Raw genomic sequence first — 18,204 nt, 5'->3', positions numbered from 1 at the left:
TTTTGTGTAGGCAGGGGCAGACAACACGCAGTATCACACGATTTCTACCAGAACATCAGGAAGTACTACTTCGGCTGTGACAGGACTGTCTTCCAATTCAAGTTGCTGTGCTTTAAGACTGTCAGACAGTAGGTGAAGTACAGGGGCATGGTGATTTAGAACTCAAGTCAACAAGTTCAGAGAATTGACAGCAAGTCCTTTTCTCAACAGAATCTACCAGCTTGGCTTTGGCAGGTCATACTTGATTACTGTATCCGTTATCCTTTGAGAAGCTCCTGTTTCATAGGCAACTCACCAATGCTCTCATTCATGGGCTTCCACCAGATTCTCCTACACATCCAGTGCCTTTCAGACAAGAACTGAGAGGTGATCATGCCTGGTAGATCAACAGGAAGCTTTGGATTTGTCCCAAATATTCTTGAGAATGACCATTTAAGCTGAAGAAAGGTATAAGATTTTGGTTGATAACCCTGTTGAGAGGACGCAAATGCATCAGTCTACTCTCTGGAGCTGTGTTAATACAGCTGGAAAAAGCTCATACTGCAGTGTAGTGTTCAGCAGTTTTTACTCAGCGTAAAGTACTATTTACAGTGAAAATCTTGCTTATTTTAAGTTTTTTCTTGTATGCTGTTTTATTCTAAGAAATATTCCCAATGTAATAATGTTTTCAAAGTCTTTAATCATAATAATATGCAAATGGTTTGGATGGTTATGTCAACAGAGGATCAATAAAAAATGCCTAGTAACTATGTACACCGATTTTATTTAATGAAATTAAAAGCTAACTAAGCAAGCACTTTAAACGGATCTGTTTCATACGAACTTATGTATACACACCCTCAGTAAAATGTACAGTACATGAAACCATGCAGACAAGACTACAAAATGAATTTATTATACATTTCCAAGGAAAGGCAAACAGTATGTTGCCCATTGAGAACATTTTCAGTTCAAGATATACCTCCTGTAATAACATGGCGCACCAAAAACTTAGGTCTGTAAACCATACAGTCAAAACCACAGATGTACATACTATATGCATGATAATCCACAAACAGAAGAATACCAAGAACTTCCGATTCTTAGGCTATATATTACATAATAGTACAGAGAGATATAGTATCTAGCATCTAACTATGGAAGACCAAGTTTCACATTAACCAGGCATCACTATCACAAGCAGTTGTTGAGTTGCAGGCAGCAATTCAGTTGAGAAGAAATGAGTTGAAGAAACTTGAAAAACTCTTGGCAAAGCAAGTTAAAATTCATATACATTTTATATAACTTTGCAACTCTTTTAGGAAACTGTTCTTTGATCTATATTTATTAAGTTATTAAAGAATTAATGAAGTGGATGGTACCTGTGACCTAAGATAACTACAGTACCTTAGTACTGAATACTTATGGAAATAGGGATCAAGTTCAGTACATCTGTACTACGCTGTATTATTGTATTATTATTATTGTTATTGTGCCATTAACTAATATTCAAGTAGGCAATGATTTGAATTTTATGCTTTAAATAACATTAAATTTTGACTTGAGAAAAAAAAATATTTTGGACGTTACAGACGGCATTCATAAGAATAACCGTAACAAAAATAAATTACTTGTCAAATATATATATTCACTGTGTGCTGGAACAGTACACGTGCTTGGAATGTTTTTATTTGGACATAATCAGCATACAATAACATGTATAAAAAAGAAAAACTGAAGTAATTGAAAATGGAGGATTAAATAAACTAGTACTGATGTCATCAGTCATAACTTTTCTGTTAATGCCAATTACTATACTAGAATTTGTTTATGTAATGATGACTATTTACCCTATGGCCTTGCATTATACAGAAGTAATGACTGTACTAATGTAAAAATATTGTGCAAAACTAGTTTTCATATAACTGAAATGATTCCAATTATACTTCAGATTTTAAAATATCATTGTGCGCTGGATAAATTTAAAGTCGTTGCCACACTACAGCACCTTTCCTGACGACTAAAATTTGTAATGATTTCCCTTTCTATGTAAAAGGCAATGCCATTCCAACATTATTCATAACATTCAAGTTAGTTTCTATAAAATACTCCTCCATTCAAATTACTGAAATAACAAACCCTTCTTATACAGAAATTAAAAATAAACATTTATTCTATTTACAATTATTAACAAACAGCAGTTGGAATACATTACAGTATTTAAATGGATAATTTTAATTATAAACATAAATTAGTCCAGTTCAAAAATTATAAGTACAAATTTAAGTTGAAAAACTGGATTTCCCATTTTCTAAATCTAGTTAGAATTGGCACATCACTACAAAAAATACAAACTCCATAAAGTAACAATATGTCAGGTTACCCATTCATATATATTCCACTCTATACATACTGGACTACACTTTTACAAGTATACAGTATACAACTTTTAATTGAATTAAAGCTATAATTTCACGATATGTAAGGTAACATTTGCACAGTACCTAAATCTCTACGAGATGTTCAACAAAATGGGTCATGACCAAACGCATCAAGTCAAGCCTATTCCCATTTTATTAGAATCCTCTTTCCAGCTATGGTATTTATCATCAAGAGTCTACTCAGTTCCAGTTTAGTTTCAACTTTAACCTTTCTGAGTTATTTGGACAACACCACCTACCATAGGCAAAACGGAAGTGTTCATAAGGTAAGCATCTACTTCGCGAGCGGCTTGTCGTCCTTCACTTATAGCCCATACAACAAGGGACTGGCCTCTCCTGCAATCTGTAGTTGTGGTAATAATGCACATTAAGAGATACATTAGACAAACTTCATAAAGATATACATAAAATTCAGAAAATAAGTCTTTAATAAAACTTAAATTATTGTACTTGGCAATCCAACTATGTGCTTTCGTTTGGAATGCAGTCTTAAAACTTTTAAGAACCTTCAATCATGATTGTGCAATCAGTAAAAAAAAAAAAAAAAATACCCATGTTTGCTTATAAAAGCAAAGGACTGATGATCCAATCTGATCATTAGACCACCACTACAGTAACTTTTCTTTTCCTGGAAAGATCAACTCCCATCATTCCAAATCTTGGCAAAAACCATTGATGAAATTGTAATGTTCAAGGCCTTCTTTAAGCCTGTGATATCAGTGTTTTTGATTACTGTATCATGTTCAGGGGTCATCAACTTCATTACAAGAGCTCCTCCACAAACAGATGCTCTGTACTGTAGCTGTCAGTACAGAATACAACAGTTGCTGTAGGTAAGTTAGGTGCAGTAACCTTTTTTACTATACAAAATAAGCCACAGCTGTACTTTTTTTCTGGGTGAACAGACATGACTGTTGGGTATAGATGAGACCATTAAAAGTAACATTCAACCAGTTGAACTATCCAGGCACTGCGCACAAGTCTGACTGACTCACTTTAGAGTGTCATATACGTGTCAGAACAAATGGTTTTTCATGTTAAATTTGAATTAATTACAGTACTTTATTTTTAGCCTGACTCGATATTTTGTATTGGGTAGATATTCCTACTCTCTTTAACACAGTGAATGACTGGAAGTACCCCAGTGCTTGGTTATGAAGCCTCAATTTCATAGTTCAATTCAATTTGGCTATGCTCTTTTTCCATAACTTCCCATATCTTATTACTTCCCTGTTATTTTAAACACATTTAGGATTGCCGCAACTTGAGTAAGTGTTCTACAAAAATAAATTCCACAATACTTTTATCTTTTTCACAGACAAAGGATTACTTGTAATTAATTCAGAATATTGGAATAAATATGAAAAAGAAAAAATATACTTCAATAAGAAAAACCATGCTCATACAAACCTCCAGCAGCAAAGAATTTGTCCACACTTGTTGAATATTTTCCTGGAGGGGTTGAAATATTAGAACGAGGATCTTGCTCCAGTTCAAGTTCATTGATGATATACTTCTCAGGACCAAGGAAGCCCATTGCCAGTAATACCAAATCGGCCTTGTACACCTGAAAGTTGCAGTAACATTTATATTTTACTGAACAAGGACATTTTTTAAACAAAATTTGGCCACTGCAAAGGACTAATTCTACATGTCTTTTGGACATTCTCGAATTCATTTGAAATTTAAGTATGCATTAGGATTTTAACTATGGCTAACCTTTTTTTATACCAAATTATACATTGTTTTCTTCCTGCAGTTTACCAGAAAAAGGTTCACCAAACATCGATATTGTTAGCAGTGAAATATATGTCAAGTTTTCTTCCAGGAATAGTTTAAATGGGAATGTTCCTCCTTGAATTAGTTGTTAAGTTTTACCTCATTCTTTATACATTAGCTATGTTGTCCACCCAACTTTATGCACAGGAACTAGTTAAATTTATTAACCATTGCAAATAAATTGAACTTAATAACACCATGGGGCGTTACTGCCATAATGAATGTGGAAGTAAATATGTATTCATTATATGAGAATTCTTACCTGTTCTGAACCTTCGACTTCATTCATCTTCCACCGACCACATTCATCCTTTGTCCATTCGACCTTCACAGCTTTAACGCCAGCAACGTTACCATTTCCATCGTCCAAGAATTCCTACAAAGTGTTATGAATTTTAGAAAGACAAGTTGCATTTTTAGACTCATAGGGCTCACCTGGAGGACTTAATTTTTAACATGAGGCAGCAAAAATTGGGGCAAGGTAAACTTGAAGAACTTGGACAGTTAAGTCAGGAGAAACCATATGGAATGTAAGAAAAGCAAATAAGGCAAAGCAGTGCTGCTAGAGCTGAAGGGAGATTGCAAAGAACCTTCAATACTCAGTGGTGTGCCATGCAATACACAAAGTTGTTTACTCCTTATATAATTAAAATATTCTACTAACTTTTATGCAACATACATGTATTGAATAATCTTTTTTTCACGATATAATTTTAACTGACATTTTCTTACCTTTGTGAGTGTGCTATATTCTCTTGGGTCACGTCCAAACTTTACTTTAACTTCATCATGGCCATAATCAACCTTAAATACTCTGGGGTATGTAGGCCAAGGATTATCTTTACCACGTGAAGGTGGAGGCTGAGGCAAGATCTCAAAGGTGGTGATGGATTTTGCTCCCTGGTGGGTTGAAATGAGTACTCAGAACAACTATTCATACTAAATTATCTAGCACAATGCACAGTAGATCTCTAATTCCTGTTAGTTGTATGATATATGTTGAAAATACTTTGGAAAACCTAGTAATTACATTATTTAGATGCTAGTCCTAAGAATATAGTGTCATTAAGATCTCTATCCTTGACTTACATGTCTCAGTGAAGTACCAATGCAGTCACATCCTGTGTCACCACCACCAATAACAACAACATCCTTATCCTTGGCATTAAGTGCTGTATGGTCAATTGAATTTCCCATCTGCTTCTTTTGCCAAGTTTCCAGGAATGCCATAGCAAAATGTATACCTTCTAGCTGACGATTTGGAATGGGCAAATCTCTAGGCCATGTTGCACCCAGACATAAGAGAACTGCATCAAACTCTTCTTGTAGATCCTAGAAATGTCAAAGTTGTTCATTCTTAATGCCAGTATACATAAAAAGTTGTGGTTCTGTTATGTATTGCAGAAATTAGTTCTCTCTAACCATTACCAATGTAGCTAGAGTAAATTAGCATTCAAACATTTAAACCAAAGTATTTATTAATGCAGTAGTATTGTATTGTCATATTTAGTCAACATGATTACCCTTGACTTCAGGTACTCATAACCAAGTAAAATCAGAGGTTTACCTTAGCAGAAATGTCTTTTCCAACATTTACATTTGTTTTGAAAACAATACCCTCCTCTTTCATCAACTCCACACGACGCTGTACCAGTTCCTTGCTTAGTTTCATTGTAGGAATGCCATACTGGAGTAAGCCACCTATACGATCATTTCTCTCAAAGACTGTTACCCAATGACCAGCCTGGTAGATAAACAGGATAATATAATCTCAGCTTGAATTCACTTCTTTAAAAAAATTGTAATAATTAGCTTAAAAAAACGTGACGAAAACCCAACATAGTGTTAAACTTGGATTGCGTTAAGACAGAATTGTTACTATGAATGTATGCTTTTAACTTCTGGTTCATCATTAAATATAAATTTAATATCCATCAGTCTGCAAAATTTTTTAAATATTTCAGGCCCATGATAAATGGAAACTGTCTTCTCTTGCTTAATGGAACAAGAAATTAATAGAAGGGTTGGGATTTAGATCTAACAATGACTCAAGGTTCATTAACATTATATATGTGATCACAAGTTTAAAAACACATTTTGAAGAAAACATGCTGGATTTTTATTGAATTGGGATAATTATTTTTTAATAAGATTTTCTTCTCTTCTAGGGTTGTATTTTTATTCTTTTTTTTACAGCATGCGTGATGGGTGGAAAAAATTTTGCATGGAGAATTTAGAATATGATACTCTAAGCTCAAGAATTAAAGTAACCATGCAAACAAAAGCAAAAGTGATTGAATGCTGGAGAGCCTGTACATAAAATTATCACATATAAAATTTTCAGGGCCAGGGCCTCGCTGCTGTATCATTGCATAGTTATTCTACTGAGGTGTGTAACACATCAACAGAGAGTATCCTTAGTAAGTTACCTTATTCAACTGATGAGCAGCAGCCAATCCAGCTGGTCCAGAGCCTACAACAGCCACCTTCTTTCCTGTTCTTGTTGTGGGGGGTTCAGGTTTAACCCAACCCTGCTCGAATGCATGGTCAATTATGGAACACTCAATATTCTTGATAGTCACTGGAAGTTCGTTGATACCCAAAACACACGCACCCTCACATGGAGCAGGACATACACGGCCAGTGAATTCTGTTGTGTAAATTTATAATTTATATTCCTTGTTTACAATATTCTTTCATCTTTTTTCAAGTAACTTAGATTTTAACAATGTCAATTTGGTCTGATCACCAAAAAAAAATAATATTCAATGTCTCAGTAGTACTTGTTCATTCACTATCGTAGCGTAACTTGCTTGGACTAATGCACAACTATTACACAGTCTGCCAAGACATTCAGTTTCCTTCCTATTGTAAATAATGAGTAACATACCTGGGAAGTTATTAGTTTGAAGTAACTGATTCAGAGCCTCTTTCCACATGTTATTAAAGATGAGATCATTCCACTTGGGTATGATATTACCAAGTGGACAACCATGAGATGACTGACAGAAAGGAACTCCACAATCCATACACCTAGCTGCCTGAACTCTGAGGCCACGGCGTACTCCATCAAAGTTGTAAATTTCATCCCAGTCTTTCTGCCGTTTTTCAGGGGATCGATACATGGCCGTTTCACGCTTGTACTTGACAAAACCTCTGAAGGAAATTTAGTCCGGGGATTAAATTTTATTCCCTTTCGCCATCATTCACAGAAATTCTAAATTACTTGAGGATATATTTCCAGTGTGAAAGAAGCATCAGATTTTTAAATCAAAATTACATACAACATCAAATAATACAATAATCCTACTTAATGATGTTCATTTAAATAAAAATTATTTCCATTAAAAATAATCATGTCTACTTGCAAATACTGTATGTTAAGATTTAAAATTATGCACCTGGTCTTGTCAAGTATTTTCTCTAGCCTCTTTTTCTCCATTGTAGCATCTGTAATGGAATCTTCGATGTCACAAACAGCTGGCTCAGTCTTGGCTTCAATTTTAGGTTTCTCATTTACAGTTTCTGTACCCATTTCAGCTTCCTTCAGTTGTTTCAAGGCTCTCTGGTATTCATATGGGAACACCTGCAAATCAAGCACATTAACAATTATTGAAAATCATATAAACAAAAGAGACTTAGTGAAATTTCTCCCATATGGAACTTTGAATAAAGCATGCACACACATTCATTTAAACAATATCTGAAAAACCAGTGTGTTATCCAGTTCAAGGTCTAATTGTCATCAATGACCTCTGCAACAATAATGCACAATCTTTAAATTTTCTTCCTAATAATAATTAGCCTGTGATTCTCATCAATACAATAGTTGCTATTGAGAGTGTAAATAAAATTCCCATATGTAGAACTACTGTAAGAGGTTTTCACTGGCATATTCTCAAGGCTTACAATTTGATGAACTAGACTTACTTCATGAAAGAAAAATATAATAACTCACCTTAACAAACTTACTGGCTTGAGCTGGCCAGTCTGACAACAGATTTTCAGCCACCTTAGAGCCTGTTCTTTCCTGGAACTTCTGTAGAAGAGATTCTACCATCTGCAAGTCATCTGCTTCTTCAAGAGGAAGAAGTTCTACTGTCTGCTTGTTGCAGTTACTAATGAAAGAAAAGTCGAATATCAGTACAAGGTAGAGTATAAACCATGAAAATCTAGATACAGCAAACATTTCTTATCATCAAATATCAGTTTGGTACATTCTATTATTCTATTTATGGTCAGAGACCAGTAAATTAATACCTCAATCAGATGAGTAAACAGACTTCAATTTTATAAGGTAGAATGTTTTAGAAAAATATTAGAGTTGGTGTTAATTACATGGAAATATATAATTCACCTTGGGAATGCATTTTCAGGATCAAGAACGTAGGCAATTCCTCCAGACATGCCAGCAGCAAAGTTTCGTCCAGTAGGACCTAAGATGAGAGCAATCCCACCAGTCATGTACTCACAACCATGGTCACCAACTCCCTGAAAATTTTGGAAATAAGGAAGTTACAAATAAACTAACATCTTTTAGTGATACCAAGGACCTTAGCAATATATCTCCAATTCTCATTTTCAGCATTTTTCTTAAATGCTCATGACTGAATTTTTTATTTGATACAATTCTCAGCAACTATCACAACATTACATTTTGCTTCTGGTTAAGGTTTACTATTAAAATATGAATTTTGGAGGTCTCTTTTAAAACTAGCACTGATGATAATGCATTACACTACAATCATAAACAAGGTTTACAAAACTTACTTCTACAACAGCCACAGCTCCTGAGTTTCGAACACAAAATCTCTCTGCTGCAATACCCCTGAAGAATGCAGAGCCTGATGTAGCACCATATAAGCATACATTACCCACAATAATATTTTCTTCAGATTTGAACTCTTCGGGCATATTTTTCTGTGGGTAGATCACCACCTCACCTCCAGACAGGCCCTGAAAAGACCATAAAGACCATAGTAATATTTAAATTCAAGTAGTGGTAGAAAAATATCCTTTACTGCTAGAGCACCAAATCAACATAGGGCTACATTGCTGTAGATTAGCAGTCTGGAAAATGCCATGTCTCTAAGCCACCGTAAATTGCCGTACATAATTTTCATTAGTGTGACTAGAATAATAACTGAACTTTTAAAACTCAAACAATGAGGGAGAGAAAAATGCAATGCAGCTAGAGACCAAAGAGATATCATAGAGAATAGTCTTTAGTACTGTACTACTGTATTCTTTTTTGCATTAACCCCCTTACAAGGTGTAAACTATAATTTATCACTTCACTTACTTTGCCTACGTAATCATTAGCATCTCCTTCCAAAGTAACTTTAACACCTTTGGCCAGGAAGGCGCAGAAACTTTGTCCAGCCGAACCATACAGATTTATGACAATGCTGTTTTCTGGAAGTCCATCTTCACCAAATTTCCTGAAGTGCAGAGTGTAAATGCATAATTAATATACTGTGCAAAATAATAGTTACATTCCACAGTAAAGTGGATTTGCTTTTTAAAAAATATGTACTTTAAAATACCTGATAACTTTCCAAGTCTAAAACCCATTTTCATTACCTGTATACTAAATTATCAAATACATATGGGAAAATTATGATCTGCTACAGAGCACCTCATACTTACTTTGCAATATGGTGTGAAAGAGTAGCTCCAAATGTTCTAACTTCGTTGTGAATGGTTTTATTAATGGTCACAGAATCAGTAGATCCATCCATTACTGGCATAGCCTCGGCCAATAATTCTTGGTCAAGATGAGTCTCAAGGCCAAAGTCCTGAAAATCAGTTTTGTTTAATCTTATCTGTATAGGGAGTATTTATATAGGGAATATTTTCTTCATTTCTTTGAAACTGAAATATGTTTTTCTATCCACTTTCAGTGCATAAAGTCTCAGATGTTTGCTAGTCTTACCTGACCCACTGATCCTCCAACTGTATTTATTCCAGGTCTCATGTGGAGAGCATTCTTCAAAATATTTGAGAAATCCAACAACTTGGCTTTTGAGGTGCAAGACTCCCGCATCTTGAGGAGGTCTGTGCGACCAACCATATCCTGGAATTTGCGAATGCCCATGGATGCCATGTGCTCACGAACCTGTCAAACAGATTTAAAGGTTACATAATATCCAATTATTACCATGATCATTACACTGGTGTATTGTTAAATTAAGCTTAAAGTATTATGAACAAAGATACACATGTACTTATTTACATGTGCTATTCTAATTTAGTATTTCATGCTGTGTATGAATTTAAATTTTGAATTTCATAAGTCTTGGACAAACAAGTGGTTTAATGTTTTACTTTCTCAACAGATTCTATAATTTTAAAATCAATGACTTGACAAAGGCTCTTACCTCTTCTGCTAACATGAATAGGTAGTTCACAACATGCTCAGGTTTGCCTTCAAACTTCTTCCTGAGAATAGGATCTTGAGTAGCAATACCAACGGGGCAAGTGTTGAGATGACATTTACGCATCATTGTACAACCCATGACAATAAGTGGGGCTGTGCTGAACCCAAATTCATCAGCTCCCAAAAGAGCAGCAACAACCACATCAAAGCCTGAAAATGATACAAAATTTAATAATGAAGTACAGTACTGTATATTTAACTGACCTCATATGTATGTGCAAAAATTTTTCAAATACACCAACCTAATGAATAATTCAATTCTTACTTACCACAACGAATCTGTCCATCTGCCTGTAAAACCACTCGGGACCTGAGGTTGTTCAAAACAAGTGTTTGATGGGTTTCAGAAATACCAAGTTCCCAAGGAAGACCTGCACTTTTTATTCCAGTCCAGCTACTTGCACCAGTACCACCATCATGACCTGAGATTGTAATGTGCTCAGCCTTGCCCTAAAATGAATAAGAAATGTAAAATTAATGTGATAATTCATAATTCGAGCAAACTCCAGATAATTTTTCATATTTCTTGGAAAAGAACCACTGGCATTCACAAGCTTCTGCCAATTTTCATTTTTACAAAATGATTCAAATTTTAAACAGTATACTAAAGTGCACTGAACCAAGTCTTTGGGTGAATAATACAGTACAGTTTGTTCACCAAGGTCATGAATTTTAAGACTTAATATACAAAATATACTAAGTTAAAAGACTATGGTACTTCAGAAGCAATTTATTGAAATGGAAATGTCAACTTGGAACAAAACTTACATGAACTTAATATGATGGGTAACAACGACAAACAAGGACTAATCAATGTTGTGTAAAAACACATTACTTTGTACCTTTGCTACTCCTGAGGCAACTACACCTACTCCAACTTCCGACACCAGTTTCACTGAAATTCTTGCTGATGGATTTGAACATTTAAGGTCATATATAAGTTCAGCCAGATCCTCAATACTGTAGATGTCATGGTGAGGTGGTGGTGAAATAAGACCCACACCAGGAACTGAATGCCTTGTTTTGGCAATATCATCAGAGACCTGTAATTGTATTTTGGTTTTGAGATAATGTACAGCATATTATGATAAGAGGACTGTACATAATTCTTTTCCAGCCCAGTTAAAGGCCTTTATAAAATAGATGAGAGCACTGAAACCTTTCACTTGTATCTAACATGAGTAATTAAAGAAAAAACTTTTTGGAAACTAGTTTTCATTGTTAATTTAGCTTAAAGTTAAATAATTAATACAATACCTTATAGCCTGGTAATTCACCACCTTCTCCAGGCTTGGCACCCTGTGCCATTTTAATTTGCAGTTCATCAGCATTTGCCAAGTAGGATGCTGTAACACCAAATCGACCAGATGCTACCTGTTTGATTGCAGAGCGCTTGTTGTTTTCAGGGTCCTGGTTAATGTAACGATCAGCATTCTCTCCTGAAATATCCATTGACAAAATTAATACAACTGTAAAACATTTGCTTTAGAAAATTACTCAGACATTACTAAGGCACAAAAATTTAAACTAGCCCTTGATAAGATGGACTTAACTAAAAAAAATAAGGAACTGCTGCATTGTTAATTAAATCTGAACTAAGAAACTCTGCAAGTAATAGATTAGGGCATGCAGTTTTATAAGCAGCCACAGTAGTTCATTTCAGTAGTGTGCTAATATCAATTAGGTAATTTACTAGGGTCACTGAAGCAGTTTTATAAGGTTATTGTAGGGTTCAACTGAAGTATTTCGCTGCTTTTTGTACATAAGTAAATTTAAATTCTCAAACTTTAAAGACCTGTATAAAAATTTATGATGAAATATACTTTGCCAAATAAAAAAATGCAAGTCACTGGTAAAACAGCAATTGTTGAAAGGGCACAAAATTGCCAGTAAAATAAAAAAAAAACTCAAAACAAGACTTTAAATGAATCGACTAACCTCCTTCACCAGTGTTAGATTTTCCACCTACTCTGTTCATAGCAATAGCAAGTGTGGTATGAGCTTCAATTGATATTGAACCAAAACTCATGGCTCCTGTTGCAAACCGTTTAACAATGTCTGCTGCAGATTCCACCTGAAAATTATTACTAATCTTCAGAAAGTCATTTAGACCCCTTTGTCTGTGCATAAAACATTTAAATAAACAAAGAGCACTTGAAGAATATCACAAAATATTAACAAAAACTTAATCTCAAAATTCTTAACTCTACCTCAGATATGTCAATTGATTTATCTAAGGTGACAAATTCCAACTGGCCACGGAGTGTGCAGTCTTTGACACTTTCAATGGTAGATTCTTTGAATTTATCATACTGAGATTTATTATTGGAGCGAGCAGCATCCTGAAAACAAAAAGAAAAACGTGGATAAAGATAATATAACCTTATCAGCAATGGTCAATATAAAACTGCTCAAGAACATACAGTTATATAACATAAGATTCTTCAAGCTAATTACTATACATACCTGCAGATTTGCAATAGATACAGGGTCATTGATGTGCTTTTCACCACCACTACGCCAATGATAGAATCCAGGGTTTCGCAAAATCAGAGTATCACATTCCCGATCACCATATGAAAGCGCGTGACGATCGAGAACTTCATTGCTAACAATATCAAACGTAACTCCTCCTATACGGGAAGCTGTGCCCTGTAAAAAAACAAGTGTTTTAAATGAGATTGAACAAGAGCACTTTAGTTACTGAAACACTCAATCAAGAATGTAAATGATGTCCTATCTACAGCTTTAACCTGCAAACAAATTTTATAGTACACAAAAATTTAAAGTGCTTAGAGAACTAGATGGTTACTAATTTGAAGCTTTCAAACATACAAAACATTCCAGGATTCATTTCACAGCAATAATAGAAACTAAAGTATATGTTGGAGTAGTGAATTTGAGCAGAAGCATAAAGCAAAAGAGAATATTTAGTCCTTAAAAATGCTCTTATAGAACCATTATATAGCAAGTTTCACTCTGGAATTACAGCACATTACAAGATTTTCATCTTGAAGTGCTTGTGCTAGACCAAGAAGAAAATTTCTACTCAAGTAGGTATTGAAAAGGAATATCCTCTTCATACACAAGTACTGTACTTTGTCCAAACCTCCTAATTCACTTTTCTCAGAATGTACAAAAAGTTTTAATAAAAAATCACTTAGTGGGTTACCTTGAAGCATTTGTTAATTATTTCTTCTGCAATGCCAACAGCCTCAAATATTTGTGCTCCTTTGTACGACTGTAAAGTTGAAATGCCCATCTTAGCCATTACTTTTGACAAACCCCTCTCCATGGCTGCAATGTAGTTCTGCAAGATGGAAATTTAATAGACACAATTCCAGGCCAAAGTTTCAATTCTGTGCTTATATGAATATCTGCTTGAATTATTTCAGGAAACATTTTTAAGCTATGTGCAGACACCTGAGTAGTTAACACAACGTACTTGGAAAATCTCTTGATCTGTAAGACTGGCACTTATGACACCTTCTGACCGCAGAGTGCTCATAGTCTCAAATACCAAATAAGGACATACAGCATCTGCACCATAGCCAAGGAGGACACACATGTGATGAACCTCTCTGAAAAATTTGCACTTTCATTTAAGAAAATAAACTTGTTACGAATACACACACAAAAATATAGTACAGCTTTACCTAAAACCGCTTTGATATTTCAGTTAAAAGATAGTATTTATGTCTCATGTTTTTGCAGAATGAATCTGACTTGCAAAGCAACAAAAGAATTTATAAAACTTAGGTAAGGAATTACAAAAAACCATACAGTACTCTACTTAAACTTGACTGCTGTACAGAATATGTCATACCTAGCTTCACCTGTTTCAAGGAGAAGGCCTACTTTCATGCGCTGTCGTTCATCAATTAAACAATGGTGTGTGCAGCCAAGGGCCATTAGAATGCTCACGGGCAGCCTGTCAAAATTGAGATGAATATAATATATGATATAATGCATAGATTCAATATGAAATTTACACAGTAGTTTTTTGCCACAGGAGACTTTTCTAATTATCAGACTACAATCCAGCATGGAGGATTTTTACCTGTCTGGTCCAGCCTGACGATCAGAGAGAACTAGAAGCTGGTACCCATTCTTGGCTGCTTCACATGCCTCTGAAGCAATGCGATCCAAAGCTGGTACAAGTCCGTGCACGCCTTCCGATACTGGATATGTGATGTCAATCACATGAGTCCTCCAACCTTTATGATTTGTAGCTTTGATCACCTACAGAGTGAAATGTAACAAGTTCAGGTTTGTATTGAAAAAAGTAAAATAGATTTGCCTTAAAACAAAACAATACGTATCAAGGTCATTATTACTAAGCATGTTCAACTTCAAGTTATATTAATCTGAACAGTCAGTACTTCAAGTCAAGAACATGGTAGTTGTCCATGCCCTAAGAATCTTTGTACCCGTCACTCAGGTGGTTGAGCTTGAATAGTGTATAAGTCCCATTTTCTTAGTAATGAGTGGTACATGTATTATTCTCCTGTTTGGTTCTGACAACACTTTGACACACAATTATTACAAGATCACAGTGTTGTTCAAATGATCTATTACTGTATCCATTGGAGAGCTACAGCATTCAATTTCTTATGAACTTCTTAAAAAGCTTTTTCAATTACAGTACTGAAAATTTTATTTTTATGTTGTAATGCCAGTTTTCATTTAAAACTTATTAAGTCAACATACAATTTACTTCATTAATACACTATGTCCATCTTTGAGGGCCATTGGTAAAACACTTATGATTTAAAATTCTCTCAATATCAGTAAAATTGTTGTACTTGTTCAAACTGTACTGAAATACTAAAGCACACTATTTGATTTTCAACCAAACACATACAAATAATTAAGTAATAACTCAGATTAACCCAAGTCTCATGCAGTGTTCACATTTTTATTTCAACAGAATTATGAGGTTTGTTTTCTTAGTGAATGGCAAAAAATTTCATTCTGTTTAGAAAGTATGGATTCATAAAGAACTGCTGCTTAGACATTTAATGCTCATTTAAAGGAAACTTTGAACTGATGAATTTTCCCTTAAGTCCAACCAAGATTTCCACTGCATATGTATGTATACATCTTGAGAGAGGCAACAACATTCTTTAAAAAAACTTTAGTTTATCAATGTACTAAGAAAGGTTTACAGTGAATACCCACTTATTCTTCAAGAAGGACATCTGCAAACTACCTTGTATCATACAAATTTTTACTATACCATATATCATGTAAGTTTTTGCTATATACCCATCAAAATTGTTGGCATTCAAAATATTCAATGCAGCTGAAAATTAACTGCTATTTAAGGAATTCTTTAAATTTTGTAACCATCAGCAACAACCATTTAATATAAAAATGTTTTTAAAATTTTGATGACAAAATTTAATTTACTAAACTATGTCAAAGAATTTCAAAAATATATCACAAGCCCTGAAAACTATATTAAATGAATTTCAGCTTTTCTGCCATCATATTTTCAACTTGACATGACCCCTGAATAAAAACAATGAAAGCCTACCTCCAGATCTTGCAAGGAAAGTATTGGATTTGGCAGGAAGAGACGGTGACATTGAAGAGCACTTGGTTCTAGGATGTTAGCCTCTGGACCTGATAAAAATAATCATTCTATAAAATGCTGCCATATTTTGTTTCAAATAGTTCACTCTGATCTATCACAGACCAATGAATATCCATTTTGAATCTTACATTTGAAATGAAAACTGAACCCCCTGCATAAATATAAAAACTTACCAATAGGACATGCAAGAGACATCACAATCTTCTCACGGAAAGGGTCAATTGGTGGATTAGTGACTTGAGCAAACAGCTGCTTAAAATAGTCATACAGAAGTGGCTGGAAATTTGAGAGGCATGCCAGAGGTGCATCATTACCCATGGAGCCCAAAGCTTCCTTTCTGAAATTTTAAAAGAATACAAGTTAGGTATCTCTTTCTCATTACAAACCATTCTGTTACTGATCTCTCAAATCATAATTATAATTTTGATACAAAAGGAAATGAAATTGGTTCTCTCTTATAACAAACCCTTTTGTTATTTATCTTAAATCACAATTGTAAGTTTAATGAAGATCCAACTTACTGAGTAGTCACCATTGGCAGCAACAGCATATTCAGGGTTTCAATTGTGTAACCAAACATGGGCAAACGACGATCTCCTCCAAATGTCCTCATTAAGGCAGCATTTTCATCACCACTTACAATGCCATTCACATATCCATTGGTAATGGGCATTTCAGGGCTTAGTTCACCCTCATGGGCAGCATACAAATCTTTCAAAGTGAACTGAAATGTAAAGGCACTATTGTATAAATCTCATCAAGCACCTAATTTCAAACTCCACAATACATATGAAATTTAAAAATATCACATTTACATTAAAGCTTTACAAATTCAATTGTCAATCATACATTTTAAAGAGTTCTTTCTAATGAGATAACTAATTAGCACTACATTTCATCAATTCTACATGCATTGTTGGATGGACAATTTTGTTTTCAAGTTAAAAGTAATGGCAGTATATATAATTTACCCTTACAGTATATGAAACAGTTAAACCCCTGCAGGGTAAATAATAAAATTCAAAGGAAAGAAACCAGACAATGCAAGACATTATGTGAATACAAGAATAGTAATAGCTTTAGATATGATTCTTACCATCTGTGTCCATGAAGGCATGAGGAAAAAAAAAAAAAAGTTTAGTTTAAATTCCTTCACAAACAGGTGTCCATTCAAATTTATCACTACTTCATATTTTTTTGCTACAGAACAAGGGAAAGATACTAAAACTGCAAAAGCCTAATGACTTATAATTAATGAATGTTTATTGAATATAACGCCCTACATAATGTACATTTGTGCAGTTGAGGAAACAACCCAATTCTGCGTTGACATACTCTAGTGAAACCCTCACCTGTTCCTGAATCCAATCACCATGTGGTCGAGATCTTGCAATCTGAAGCTTCAATTCTTCATCACGAGTGACTACTTTTTCTACAGTATCCACCAGCAACATTCGGCCAGGTTTTAAGCGGCCCTGGAAGAAAATATTGAGAGATAAGAAATGATCCATTTAGCATGTAAAAGCCAGGTTGAGACAGGTACAATCACTTCAAAGCAGCTATGAGAACTTAAACAAAACAGAGCACATGATTAACAACAAACTCAAGAGCTTAAGTAACTCTATTTGGTAAATGTTAATGTTCTCTGAAATGTTAGTCATCAATTCCATTAATTCCTTATAAAAAGTGCCTGGCTCATCCATAGAAGAGGTAATGAAAATATTTCTGCACAGCTCTGGTTTTACAATCTGCATCTAGGTCACCTTTTCTCCTCCGTCATCTGTTCAAACGGCCCTGAAACTTTTAAAAATGTGATAATGGGAGTTTACAATGGTATAGTCATAAGAATGAATAAAAAATAAATTATTAAAAAAATCCAAATTCTCAATCAAAAAGGAGGAATTATGATGTGGTGTGTTTATGTATGCAAACCTCAATCATCCTCTTACCTGCTACCACTTACCTTA

General features: G+C 34.5%; 1 protein-coding gene across 1 annotated transcript in view; it reads right to left on the bottom strand.

Moving 5' to 3' along the window:
* Positions 1-743: 743 nt before the first annotated feature.
* LOC136851520 (uncharacterized) overlaps positions 744-18,204 on the bottom strand; it is a 106,925-nt gene continuing 89,464 nt past the window's right edge. Inside the window, exons 11-40 of the mRNA XM_067125750.1 lie at positions 17,590-17,712; positions 16,759-16,961; positions 16,411-16,574; positions 16,178-16,266; positions 14,699-14,880; positions 14,465-14,569; positions 14,084-14,219; positions 13,811-13,948; positions 13,105-13,290; positions 12,849-12,980; positions 12,577-12,712; positions 11,896-12,077; positions 11,481-11,681; positions 10,908-11,088; positions 10,580-10,788; positions 10,135-10,317; positions 9,849-9,997; positions 9,502-9,640; positions 8,970-9,155; positions 8,557-8,690; positions 8,158-8,317; positions 7,601-7,785; positions 7,090-7,355; positions 6,629-6,849; positions 5,767-5,943; positions 5,289-5,531; positions 4,932-5,099; positions 4,462-4,575; positions 3,831-3,987; positions 744-2,763 (exon numbers count right to left, since the gene is read on the bottom strand). Of these exons, the coding sequence (XP_066981851.1) occupies positions 2,624-2,763; positions 3,831-3,987; positions 4,462-4,575; positions 4,932-5,099; positions 5,289-5,531; positions 5,767-5,943; positions 6,629-6,849; positions 7,090-7,355; positions 7,601-7,785; positions 8,158-8,317; positions 8,557-8,690; positions 8,970-9,155; positions 9,502-9,640; positions 9,849-9,997; positions 10,135-10,317; positions 10,580-10,788; positions 10,908-11,088; positions 11,481-11,681; positions 11,896-12,077; positions 12,577-12,712; positions 12,849-12,980; positions 13,105-13,290; positions 13,811-13,948; positions 14,084-14,219; positions 14,465-14,569; positions 14,699-14,880; positions 16,178-16,266; positions 16,411-16,574; positions 16,759-16,961; positions 17,590-17,712 (4,989 nt within the window). The 3' untranslated portion in view covers positions 744-2,623. The remainder of the gene's footprint in view (positions 2,764-3,830; positions 3,988-4,461; positions 4,576-4,931; positions 5,100-5,288; positions 5,532-5,766; positions 5,944-6,628; positions 6,850-7,089; positions 7,356-7,600; positions 7,786-8,157; positions 8,318-8,556; positions 8,691-8,969; positions 9,156-9,501; positions 9,641-9,848; positions 9,998-10,134; positions 10,318-10,579; positions 10,789-10,907; positions 11,089-11,480; positions 11,682-11,895; positions 12,078-12,576; positions 12,713-12,848; positions 12,981-13,104; positions 13,291-13,810; positions 13,949-14,083; positions 14,220-14,464; positions 14,570-14,698; positions 14,881-16,177; positions 16,267-16,410; positions 16,575-16,758; positions 16,962-17,589; positions 17,713-18,204) is intronic.

The sequence above is a fragment of the Macrobrachium rosenbergii genome, chromosome 23 (assembly GCF_040412425.1).
Source record: "Macrobrachium rosenbergii isolate ZJJX-2024 chromosome 23, ASM4041242v1, whole genome shotgun sequence".
Taxonomy (NCBI): domain Eukaryota; kingdom Metazoa; phylum Arthropoda; class Malacostraca; order Decapoda; family Palaemonidae; genus Macrobrachium; species Macrobrachium rosenbergii.
The sequence above is the reverse complement of the archived record's forward strand: the minus strand, read 5'-3'. Positions and strand labels throughout refer to the sequence as shown.